Source organism: Vigna unguiculata, chromosome 8 (assembly GCF_037176805.1).
Source record: "Vigna unguiculata cultivar grain cowpea cultivar isolate G323 ecotype 2 chromosome 8, ASM3717680v1, whole genome shotgun sequence".
In the NCBI taxonomy this organism is placed as follows: Eukaryota; Viridiplantae; Streptophyta; class Magnoliopsida; order Fabales; family Fabaceae; genus Vigna; species Vigna unguiculata.
Genome location: NC_140799.1, coordinates 34,045,322 through 34,059,352, shown reverse-complemented (window position 1 = coordinate 34,059,352; position 14,031 = coordinate 34,045,322). Strand labels below are relative to the sequence as shown.

General features: G+C 28.2%; 1 protein-coding gene across 1 annotated transcript; it reads left to right on the top strand.

Moving 5' to 3' along the window:
- Positions 1 to 5,879: 5,879 nt before the first annotated feature.
- On the top strand, positions 5,880 to 7,013 carry LOC114195086 (uncharacterized). The gene is made up of 2 exons (XM_028085482.2): positions 5,880 to 6,492; positions 6,562 to 7,013. Exons 1-2 carry the CDS (start codon positions 5,880 to 5,882, stop codon positions 7,011 to 7,013), a joined length of 1,065 nt encoding a protein of 354 aa, XP_027941283.2.
- Positions 7,014 to 14,031: the final 7,018 nt, after the last annotated feature.

The following is a 14,031-nucleotide window of genomic DNA, read 5'->3' as shown; positions in this document are numbered from 1 at the left end:
CCGAAGTAGTTAGGGATGGCAACGGGGCGGGGCGGGTACGGGTATCATGATCCCATCCCCATCCCCATAATAAAAATTCATCCCCATCCCCATCCCCAAACCCAACGGGTATACAACTTTTGACCCATCCCCATCCCCACCGGGTAACGGGTATTTTCTTATACCCATACCCATACCCATTTTTTTATTGTTCCATATATCAATTAAATATTTTTTATAAAAAAAATTTAAAAATCACACCAACGGAATCATGATACTATCAAAATATTCAATATTAAAATAACATACTCTTTTTGATTTTCATGATGTCAAATATTAAGAAAAATATTATAATAGTATAAATCTCAAATTAAAGTATCAAATAACAACTAAATAAAATTCAAATAATTATATAAAAGCTAAAAAATTACACATTACTAAAATTTTATAATAACCAAAATATTTATTAATTTTACAAATGATCAGTGGTTTCATTTGCATTCGATCCACCTACACATAGAAAAAAAATGAAAAATTAGATATGATATAATAATTGAAATTGAAAATTTTAATTACTAGAATATAATGTACCTTCTTCATCAGATTCATTTTCACTCATGAGAACATCTTTTCCTTTTAATTTTTTAACACCTACAAACACTAAATGTAGAATATTAGATGAGAATTCACAAAAAATACTAACAAAAAATATTAATAAATTTGAGTAACTTACTTAGATGGTTTGAGTTCCATATCCAACTTCTTGTACACATCAAAGCCTCTATAGTAATATGATGAAGTCGACTACGGTGAGAAGTTAATATCTGACCACCAGTACTAAAAGCAGATTCAGAAGCTACAGTTGTTATTGGAATAGCTAAAACATCCCTTGCAATTGCTTGAAGGGTTGGAAACTTTAACCCATTTGTTTTCCACCATGATAGGATATCAAATTCTTGTGTAACCGGCAAATTATCTTCTTCCAAGTAATAATCCAACTCTGTTTTCATAACTGTAGTTCTAGATTTTTTCTTTTTTGCCATAAACTCTAAAAATTCATTCGCATCATTATCAACATCCTTTCCCAACTCCAATGATGTAGCTCTATAAGAAGAAGTTTCATTCTTTTTTGATTGATATTCCAAAACCAAATCATAGCACATTTGACGAATCCTACTAAGTTTCAGATCAAAATCATTACCATACAATTTATAAAAATAATATTCTAACATGTCCATCTTGTACCTTGGATCTAAAACTGAAGCAATTGCCAATATATCATGAATAACACTCCAGTAACTTTCAAATTTCTTTAACATTTGTATTGCCATATTTTGAATGGTTATCTCAGGAGATTTAACCCAATCATTTATTGCAATCTTGATCTCACAAATCTTTGGGAAAAAGATGTTGGCAGTTGGGTATTTGGAGCCAGAAATGATTTCTGTGATGTCATTAAATAATTTTAGCCTTCGACAAACATCCTTTGCAAATTCCCACTGCATATCAGTTGGCAAAGAAGTGTATTGAGCTTCACGTTGCTTTAACCTAAAAAACACATCCTTATAACATATGGCAATATCAAGCATCTTGTAAGTAGAATTCCATCTAGTTGGGCAATCCAAACATAACTTTTTAGTGAAAGAAATTCGCAATTGTCTAGCTGTTTTCTCAAAATTTTCCATTCTTTTAGGAGTTGCTGTCCAATATGCTACACTTTCTCGAATTTTTTCCACCCCTTCTTTTAGGACGGCTAACCCTTCTTTCACAATCAAATTAAGGATATGTGCTGAACAACGCATATGAAGCAAAGACCCTTTCTTAATGAGTGTGTCCAACTTCAACTTATCCTTAATTTTTTCAATCATGCTATCATTTGTGCTGCAGTTGTCTAAAGTGATAGTAGACAATTTTGTATCAATATTCCAATCGAACAAACAATCAACTAATACATTGCAAAGTCGATCAGCTGTGTGAGGTGCGGGAACATAAATGAACCTATAAATTAAGCAATATTTTGTAAGACATATAATCTTTCTAGAGGTGCATAAAAAAATTACTGGAAAATTTATAAATTAAAAAAGGTGTACCTCAAAATTATATTTTGCAATGTCCAATTGTCATCAATATAGTGAGCTGTGATAGACATATACCCTTTCTTTTGATTGCTTGCAGTCCACATATCCGATGTAATTGCTATTCTTCCTTTATTTGTATCTATCAACTTCATAACAACTTGTTTTTCATGTTCATAGATGCCGAGTATCTCTTTCTTTATCGTATTTCGTGAAGGAAGTTGAAATAATGGTTGAATTGTTGTCACGAATCTAATAAAACCAATATGGTCCACTATTGACAATGGATATTCATGCAATATAATCATTGTTGTAAGTTCCCTCTTGGCATTTTCTTCATTATAAGCTCCACAAGCCAATTCCTTTTTGCCACTTGAAATCTTAGAAAAAAGTGTTTTTTGTCCCTCTTTTCCTTTTGCTAAAGCCTTCTTTTGAATACATATGTTTGTATGATGGTGCAAGTGCTTTGTTCCATTCTTTGTTTCTCCACCAAGCAGTTTCTTGCAATAGTTACATTTAGCTTTGTATTTTCCATCAACTTTTATCTTTTCAAAGTGTTCCCACACAACACTTTTCAATTTCCCTTTCTCAGGCTCTACTTGTGTTGTTGAATGTATTTCATCATGAACTTCTGAAGGTGTTTGCGTAGATGGATTCAATGGAGATTGACTGTCATTATTGGAACTTTGAAAGGGAGTTGGTTGTTGTGAACACTGTGGTGGACTTGGTACCTGCAAATCTTGATCTCCTGTGCTCATTTTCTCTAGAAACTAACATACGTAACAAAAAAAAATCAAACAAAGTAAAAAGGTTAATTTCTTTTTTAACAAAATATAAAAGGAAAACCAATAATCAAGTTTAAAAATATTTCAAATATTTTTTATACTATTAAAAATTTATATTATACCACTTAAACGAAATAGCACAAATAACAAAATTAAATTAATAATAATTCAAATTTAAACATAGATTCTTCATCTTTTGATCTTGAATTAAATTAAGGATTTATGCAATTGAGCACTTAAAATTGAGAATTAAACATTATCATGAAACAAAAAATAAATAATAAATAAAATTATCATAAATGAGTAAAGATAATTAAATGTGTGACCCAAATTTGAGAATATCCATTTGAACATAACATAACGAAAAAAAAATGTATAATTAAGATTATGATAAAAGGAAAAGTACCTTGAAGATCTGCTTAAAGCTTAAAGAACAAGCCAAACAATTAAAAGAGAGTAAAAAAATGTATAACCAAAGTAACAAAAAGAAGAGCTACAAAATAAGAGTCAAACATTTTCATGAAAATAAATAAATAAATAAAGATAATAAAATGTGTAACCTAAAAATTATTTCACAGAATGAAATTGAGGAACACCTATTTGAACATAACCATGTACAGAGAGTAAAAATTATGTAATAAGAAGAAGAAAAATTACCTTCAAAATTAAATCTTGAAAAACAAACCAGACAATTGAGAGAGTAAACAAAGTGTATAACAAAAAACAAAGAGAATGAGAAATATGTTATATATATATATATATTATATTATATTATATTATATTATATTATATATTACTATGTATATATATTATATGTGTGGATATCTTATGTTTATATATATATATAATTATTTATATATATTATATTATATTATATATTATATTATTATTACTATGTATATATATTATATGTGTGGATATCTTATGTTTATATATATATATATATATATATATATATAAATTTTTATAGATATATATTTATTTTAAGTATATATTATATTATATTATATAATAATATAAATATAATAATATATATTATATTATTATGTATATATATTATATGTATATGCGTAGATATTTTATGCTTTTATATATATATATATATATATATATATATATATATTTCTTTTAAATTTTTATAAATTTGTAATGTTATAAATTTGTTTATAAAAGATCTCACTAGTTAAATGATTAATTTGTTTTATACGTATATATTATATATATTATATTATTATGTATATATATTATATGTATATTATATTATATTATATTATATTACATGTATATGTGTAAATATATATATATATATATATATATATATATATATAAAAGTATATTTTATTTATATGTATATATACTATATTATATTATATTATATTATATTATATTATATTATATTTTATGTGTAAATATATTATTTATTTATATATATTTTTTAGATTATTTAATAAATTATAAATAGTTTAGTAATTTAAGCGGGGACGGGTATTTGGGCGGGTATATATATATCCCCATCCCCATCCCCATCTCCAGTTGAAAATTTCGGGTATTACCCATACCCATACCCATACCCAGTCAAAGCGGGGATTCCCCGTCAAAACGGGGACGGGTTCGGGTGATACCCACGGGCACGGGTTTATTTGCCATCTCTAGAAGTAGTGACATATCCCGGGGTAGACGTCCATTTTGTGCCATGCTAAACGTGTTTAGAAATTGAAAATAAAAATTAGAACATAATCTGAAAATTAATTGACAACAAAATATTAAAAGATAATTGAACCTTGAAAGTAGAAGCTTAGAAATGTGTGGTGAACTGTTGAAAACTCTCCCAATGCGCGCAACCTCAAACTGCTAATCCAAGTTGAATGCACAAAGTGATGAATATGTGCTACTTGAGAGTATTTGAACCAATACTCGAAATCTCTTCACGTGATTTTCCACAATGCACTGTCCATCAAATTTTAAAAGTTGGCTGTGGCTTGTGGTTGTGAGAGCATTCAATTAAAGGTGTAAAGGCTGCCACCATTTTGGACGAATGCATGCAAATTTTTAGTTGTGCATGGCATAGGGAGTAGGAGAATATCTGCCACTCCATTAATTACACTGAATCCATGGTGGTGGAGCAGTGCATAGTCAACAGTCAACAACACAGTCGTCAAGCAATAATTGCGTGCGCGTGATGGTGTCAGGCCGAGTGAAGCCAAAGTCGTCACTCACGCGGACGACACCTCATTAAAGTCGTCAACCACACGGACGACAATCAATTGAAGTCGTTAGGTGACCTAACAGTTTCTCTTTAATGGCCACCAACTTCGTCCTGATATGCACCGGTTTGTGTTTAATGAAGTGGGTGGTTCGTGCTGACATGTGTTTAATGAAGTGGGTGGTTTAATTAATGAAGTCGCTTACTTTAAGAGAAAGACGTTGTAATTAAAAGCGGCTTCAACCATACTAAATGTGTTCGTGGGCAGGAAGCAGGTCTCTTAAAGTTAATATTTATAGGAAGCAGGGTAGTTAATATTTATACTCATTTCAGTATCATTTCATGAGAGACTCGTTCACTTTGTTTTGTTCGTACCTTATTCAAATTTATACACAAATGGCAGATCAGTTGAATCAATATCTAGATATTTTGTCTGATTTTAGTGAAGATAAGTTGGTTACCGACCAATATACAGTCCATACAACGAATCATAGTGGGTCATCAAGTCACACCTCACTTCAAGCTTCAAATCCATTGACTGAAAATTCACTATGTGTTGGCATGTCTTTTGACACAAAAGAGTCCACCGTGTCATGTATCAAGCAATACCATATTGACAATGGTTATAGATTTGTTGTTTTTGAGAGCAAATCTGAAAAATTTATATGTCGATGTGTCGACTACAAAAAAGGCTGCCCGTGGCGTTTACGGGCTGCTTATAACAACCGAAGTTTGAATTGGGAAATTAGAAAGATTGACGGATCACACACCTATTTGTCAACCATGCAACCTGCAAATAATGTCAACCTTGATTCCAACCAAATTGGTTATATTGTGATGAACTTTGTAAAGGAAAACCCTTCCACACCTATCAAAAGTTTGATAGCTGAAATTAAACATCGTTTCGGATATTCAGTTTCATATGACAAAGCCTGGAATGGTAAGCAAAAAGCGCTTGCTAAGGAGTTCGGAGATTGGGAAGAGTCTTACAATGAACTTCCCAGGTGGTATCAAGTTGTACAACAAAGCAATCCCGGCACAATAATTCAATGCACTGGATCTCCTGTACAAGTAAGTGGCCAACCTGACCATTCTTGCTATATTATGGAACACGTATTTTGGTCTTTTGGACCATGCATCCAAGGGTTTAACTATTGCAAGCCAGTTGTCCAAGTAGATGGGACATTTCTGACAAGAAGATATCAAGGAACATTGCTAACAACACTAGCTCAAGATGGGTCACGTAACATATTCCCTTTGGCCTTCGCAATAGTGGAAGGAGAAACAAAGGAGGCCTTAATATGGTTTTTTCAACTCTTAAGGGAGCATGTTACACCACAATCAAACCTCTGCTTGATAACAGACAGGGGGAAAGGCATACGTCATATTACTTCAAATTTCAACAAAAAATTCAAGAATCACGAATTGAAGAACCGGTTAAAGAATATGGGTAATAATTTTTTTCTTTCATTCACCACATTCAATAATTAAACTAACTAATATAATTGTATTTTTACAGCTTACGAGGTGAAACAACCCATATTGGATGCTAAATTGGCAGCATTGAGATCCTATTCACCAGAAGTGGCATCTTGGATTGACAGGATACCACTACAAAAATGGACTCAGGCCTACGATGGAGGTAGTAGATTCGGGCACATGGCAACAAACCTGGCAGAATGTATGAATTTTGTTTTAAAAAGAGCTCGTTCATTACCAATTTGTGCTCTAATTAGGGCAACATTTGAAAGGACCGCAACATGGTTTGTTGAGAGAGGGGTTAAGGCAGACTCCATGTTCGAGCAGGCCACCAATATACAGAGGAAATTAATGCTATCATTAGAAAAAATCAACAACAAGCGGGAATGTGTCAAGTTCGTCGATACTCAAGAGAAAATAATGAATTTCAAGTTCAAGAGATGTTTTCTCCACATGATCACCGCCTACCAATGTCTTTTACAGTTAGATTAAATGATTGGTGGTGTGATTGTGGTCATTTTCAAGCTCTTCGACTGCCTTGTCATCACGTAATAGTTGTTTGCTCTTTCTCGCATATAGACCTAACCTCATAAATCCATCCAGTTTATAGCCTCTACAACATCAATAAAGCATATGAAATACAATTTCATCCGGTTAGGAATAAAGAATATTGGTCACCATACACCGGACCAAATTTCATTTCAGACCCAAACATGCGTCGTAGGGTAAGGGGAAGACCACCAACTAATATAATCCATAATGAGATGGATGAACCAAATCCAAATAGACGAAGCAAATGTTCATATTGTAGAAATGAAGGACATCATAGGGGCAACTGTCCCTATCGTTAGTAATTTTATTATGTAATTTTTATTATGTAATTTTTATTATGTAATTTTTATTGTGTTATTTTTATTATGTAATTTTTATTCTGTTACTTTTATTATGTAATTTTTATTCTGTTATTTTTATTACGTATCATTTAGGTTGCGCATTTAAATTATGTTATTTATGTATTTTTTAAAATTACTTTATTTTACCAATAACAAAATTAATTCCCAATAAATTAAATTAAATGTAATAACTACTCTTAAGAAAATTGTGTAAAATAAATTAAGGTTAAAAAAAAGAAAACTGAAAATTTTTAAAAAATAAAATAAAAGTGTAACGTTAAAAAAAAAACTGAAACCAGTCTTCTGCCTGACGACTTCAGTGCAGAAACCAGTCTCCCGCCTAGCGACTTCGATTTAAAAAAAAAAAAAAGGAAACCAGCCTTTGGGAGGACGACTTCTTCTTGAATGTCGTTCTCCCCCCTGACGACATGACCCAGATTTACAAAAAAGTTTTCAAAGGACCCATATTTACAAATTATTGGTCAAAATGACCCAGATTTACAAAAAAGCCCTGGTAGACTCATCTATGAAGTCCTTTTTTCACAATTTTTTTGAATTTTGAATTTCAAATTTTAACTTTGCTCCCATATTTTATAGCTTTTAAAATTTAAAATTTAAATTCAAACTTTATTACTATATATTTTGAATTTCAAATTTGACAATATATATCTTAATTTAGAAAAAAAAATATTGAAATCGAGATCATTAGTAATTTTTATATCTTTAAAAATTTTAAGAATGTATAATTTTAAGTTGTAATGATATACCAATGTCTATGTTATAAAAATTATTTTTTAAATTATTATTTAAGTTTATGTAAAACGTCAAAAATATGTAAAAATTATTTAAAAATATTTAAAATTCATATTTAAATTTTACAATTATTTATTTATTATTTTACACCATATTTTAATTATTTTTACTATTGTTATTATCATATTAAGACTAATATATTAATATATTATTATATTATTACGAACCACGAAGCTTTTGTTTCTAAATATTATATTACTTGTTTATTTTTTATATCATATTTTTAACTTTTATTATTTTTAATTGTGAATATTAATGTATTTCCATTAAATTTTTTCAATTTATCATTTTTTAGATTTTGATAATATATTCAATACGAACATTTCTTATAAGTTAAAAATATTTGAAAGTTGTTTAAAGACATTATATGAATCTATTAAAAAACTTACACTATTTCACAATTTTTTTTTGAATGTCAAAATTCAAATTTTATTAATATATTTTTGGTTTAATTAGTCACACTCACTTTCATTCGAAAGCTTCAGTTTGATAATCGCTTTTAGAGAAAATGTTACTGTATATATTTCGAATTCCAATTTTCGAATCTTAATCTTGCAATAATATTGAAATTGAAATAGTTAATTATTTCCATATCTTTAAAATTTTAAAAAATTTATAATTTTTATTTTTTACCTTATATTTTAATTATATTAATATTATTATATTTTATATTTACATTATTACATATTATTATATTTTATAATATATTATTATATCATTATGGATCATCAATTTTTTGCATATTTGAATTTATATATTTTTATCAATAATATTAAAGTATTTATTACAAAAATTAGCTTTTTGTATATATTTTTCATTTTAAATGTTAAATTTAAATTTTGTTATCACATCCTTTTTCTTTTAATGTCTGTTACGTTTTCAAATTTGAATTCAAAATTTATTAATATTATTATATGTATTATGATTAATTTTTCACAACTTAAAACCAAAAAACGATTTTATTTTCAATGAATTAATTTTGAATTTTATTCTAAAAACACACGGAATGAATATATTACCTAATATTATTTGCTGCTTGATGTTTAAAAAAATCAACTATAAGAAAAGTTCGGTTTCGAAGGATATTAAATGAAAAAAAAAATAATTCCCAATGTAAATTCAATATAATTTAATATTATATAAAAATATATAATGATAATATTACATTAATTCTACATAAATATAAATTTATTCTTAAATTAATATTTAAATTTAATCATAAATTGATATAAAGTTAAGAATACAACCATAATCAGTAATATTAGATCAATCAATTTTCAAACACATTAATAGAAGAAGATTTTGGTTTTCAATGCAATATTTTAAAACCATAATTGATATAAAGTTAAGAATACAACCGTAATAAGTAATATTAGATTAATCGATTTTCAAGCACATTATTAGAAGAAGATTTTGCATTTTGTATTAATCCTTAACGATAAATAAAAAAGCAGATAACATCTCCAAAAAAACAACATGATGATATAAAAATTGTATATTTTTTATATACTTAAAATTGATAAATAATATTTTTTGTGAATGTCTTAAACTTAATTATATGTTTGATTGAGTCTCACAAATCATGATTGTTGTTGTTCATAATAAATAGAGTCATAATTCAAAATGCAAAATTCTTGGAAGACCAAAAGATTTCCATTTATTCTTTATATTTTTGACATTTAGATTGGACGACGGAAGTGTTGATTGATAAAGTTCCTCAATTTCATTCTATGAAATAATTTTTAGGTTACACATTTGATTATCTTTATTTATTTATTTATTTTCATGAAAATGTTTGACTCTTATTTTGTAGCTCTTCTTTTTGTTACTTTGGTTATACACTTTTTTACTCTCTTTTAATTGTTTGGCTTGTTCTTTAAGGTTTAAGCAGATCTTCAAGGTACTTTTGCTTTTATCATAATCTTAATTATACATTTTTTTTTCGTTATGTTATGTTCAAATGGATATTCTCAAATTTGGGTCACACATTTAATTATCTTTACTCATTTATGATAATTTTATTTATTATTTATTTTTTGTTTCATGATAATGTTTAATTCTCAATTTTAAGTGCTCAATTGCATAAATCCTTAATTTAATTCAAGATCAAAAGATGAAGAATCTATGTTTAAATTTGAATTATTATTAATTTAATTTTGTTATTTGTGCTATTTCGTTTAAGTGGTATAATATAAATTTTTAATAGTATAAAAAATATTTGAAATATTTTTAAACTTGATTATTGGTTTTCCTTTTATATTTTGTTAAAAAAGAAATTAACCTTTTTACTTTGTTTGATTTTTTTTGTTACGTATGTTAGTTTCTAGAGAAAATGAGCACAGGAGATCAAGATTTGCAGGTACCAAGTCCACCACAGTGTTCACAACAACCAACTCCCTTTCGAAGTTCCAATAATGACAGTCAATCTCCATTGAATCCATCTACGCAAACACCTTCAGAAGTTCATGATGAAATACATTCAACAACACAAGTAGAGCCTGAGAAAGGGAAATTGAAAAGTGTTGTGTGGGAACACTTTGAAAAGATAAAAGTTGATGGAAAATACAAAGCTAAATGTAACTATTGCAAGAAACTGCTTGGTGGAGAAACAAAGAATGGAACAAAGCACTTGCACCATCATACAAACATATGTATTCAAAAGAAGGCTTTAGCAAAAGGAAAAGGGGGACAAAAAACACTTTTTTCTAAGATTTCAAGTGGCTAAAAGGAATTGGCTTGTGGAGCTTATAATGAAGAAAATGCCAAGAGGGAACTTGCAACAATGATTATATTGCATGAATATCCATTGTCAATAGTGGACCATATTGGTTTTATTAGATTCGTGACAACAATTCAACCATTATTTCAACTTCCTTCACGAAATACGATAAAGAAAGAGATACTCGGCATCTATGAACATGAAAAACAAGTTGTTATGAAGTTGATAGATACAAATAAAGGAAGAATAGCAATTACATCGGATATGTGGACTGCAAGCAATCAAAAGAAAGGGTATATGTCTATCACAGCTCACTATATTGATGACAATTGGACATTGCAAAATATAATTTTGAGGTACACCTTTTTTAATTTATAAATTTTCCAGTAATTTTTTTTATGCACCTCTAGAAAGATTATATGTCTTACAAAATATTGCTTAATTTATAGGTTCATTTATGTTCCCGCACCTCACACAGCTGATCGACTTTGCAATGTATTAGTTGATTGTTTGTTCGATTGGAATATTGATACAAAATTGTCTACTATCACTTTAGACAACTGCAGCACAAATGATAGCATGATTGAAAAAATTAAGGATAAGTTGAAGTTGGACACACTCATTAAGAAAGGGTCTTTGCTTCATATGCGTTGTTCAGCACATATCCTTAATTTGATTGTGAAAGAAGGGTTAGCCGTCCTAAAAGAAGGGGTGGAAAAAATTCGAGAAAGTGTAGCATATTGGACAGCAACTCCTAAAAGAATGGAAAAATTTGAGGAAACAGCTAGACAATTGCGAATTTCTTTCACTAAAAAGTTAAGTTTGGATTGCCCAACTAGATGGAATTCTACTTACAAGATGCTTGATATTGCCATATGTTATAAGGATGTGTTTTTTAGGTTAAAGCAACGTGAAGCTCAATACACTTCTTTGCCAACTGATATACAGTGGGAATTTGCAAAGGATGTTTGTCGAAGGCTAAAATTATTTAATGACATCACAGAAATCATTTCTGGCTCCAAATACCCAACTGCCAACATCTTTTTCCCAAAGATTTGTGAGATCAAGATTGCAATAAATGATTGGGTTAAATCTCCTGAGATAACCATTCAAAATATGGCAATACAAATGTTAAAGAAATTTGAAAGTTACTGGAGTGTTATTCATGATATATTGGCAATTGCTTCAGTTTTAGATCCAAGGTACAAGATGGACATGTTAGAATATTATTTTTATAAATTGTATGGTAATGATTTTGATCTGAAACTTAGTAGGATTCGTCAAATGTGCTATGATTTGGTTTTGGAATATCAATCAAAAAAGAATGAAACTTCTTCTTATAGAGCTACATCATTGGAGTTGGGAAAGGATGTTGATAATGATGCGAATGAATTTTTAGAGTTTATGGCAAAAAAGAAAAAATCTAGAACTACAGTTATGAAAACAGAGTTGGATTATTACTTGGAAGAAGATAATTTGCCGGTTACACAAGAATTTGATATCCTATCATGGTGGAAAACAAATGGGTTAAAGTTTCCAACCCTTCAAGCAATTGCAAGGGATGTTTTAGCTATTCCAATAACAACTGTAGCTTCTGAATCTGCTTTTAGTACTGGTGGTCAGATATTAACTTCTCACCGTAGTCGACTTCATCATATTACTATAGAGGCTTTGATGTGTACAAGAAGTTGGATATGGAACTCAAACCATCTAGGTAAGTTACTCAAATTTATTAATATTTTTTGTTAGTATTTTTTGTGAATTCTCATCTAATATTCTACATTTGGTGTTTGTAGGTGTTAAAAAATTAAAAGGAAAAGATGTTCTCATGAGTGAAAATGAATCTGATGAAGAAGGTACATTATATTCTAGTAATTAAAATTTTCAATTTCAATTATTATATCATATCTAATTTTTCATTTTTTTTCTATGTGTAGGTGGATCGAATGCAAATGAAACCACTGATCATTTGTAAAATTAATAAATATTTTGGTTATTATAAAATTTTAGTAATGTGTAATTTTTTAGCTTTTATATAATTATTTGAATTTTATTTAGTTGTTATTTGATACTTTAATTTGAGATTTATACTATTATAATATTTTTCTTAATATTTGACATCATGAAAATCAAAAAGAGTATGTTATTTTAATATTGAATATTTTGATAGTATCATGATTCCGTTGGTGTGATTTTTAAATTTTTTTTATAAAAAATATTTAATTGATATATGGAACAATAAAAAAATGGGTATGGGTATGGGTATAAGAAAATACCCGTTACCCGGTGGGGATGGGGATGGGTCAAAAGTTGTATACCCGTTGGGTTTGGGGATGGGGATGAATTTTTATTATGGGGATGGGATCATGATACCCGTACCCGCCCCGCCCCGTTGCCATCCCTAATTATAACATATATTTGAACATGTATACGTGAATGTTGTATATATATTTGAATATTTCAATTCAAAATATATATATATATACTTATTTAATGAAAAATAAATTTATTATATATATATATATATATAAATAAAAGTATATATATATATATATACTTATTTAATAAAAAATAAATTTATTAATAAATGTGTGCAATCAGGTTTTTTACTATTATTATTTATTTATTGACAAATTTATAAAGTCTAAAGTAAATATATTTTTTATATATTATATATAATAAATATTTATTTATTTGGTTATTTATTCTTCGTTATCTCTCTTTTTATTTTTTTCTTTATTATAATTTAATTTTTGTTTACTATTCACTATTTATTTATTTATTTATAATATTTACGTTTAATAATGGTTAAACTTACAACTCAAAAGAATATTATTAGCTTTGCAATTGTATATAATATTATGTATTACATATTAGATTAGATAGCATTAGATATTTGATAATTCAAAATGACTTTTACTTAATGGAAGGTAAGAAGATTTTTGAAATCAGTGTAAAACTTTTTCAAGAAAGTAGGTAGATTTTTTAAAGTATTTTTCATTTAAAATTATAATACAATAAATTCAAATATAACATTGTATTGAGACACACAAAACCTCTTTGGTTTCTTCATAATTAATGCTAA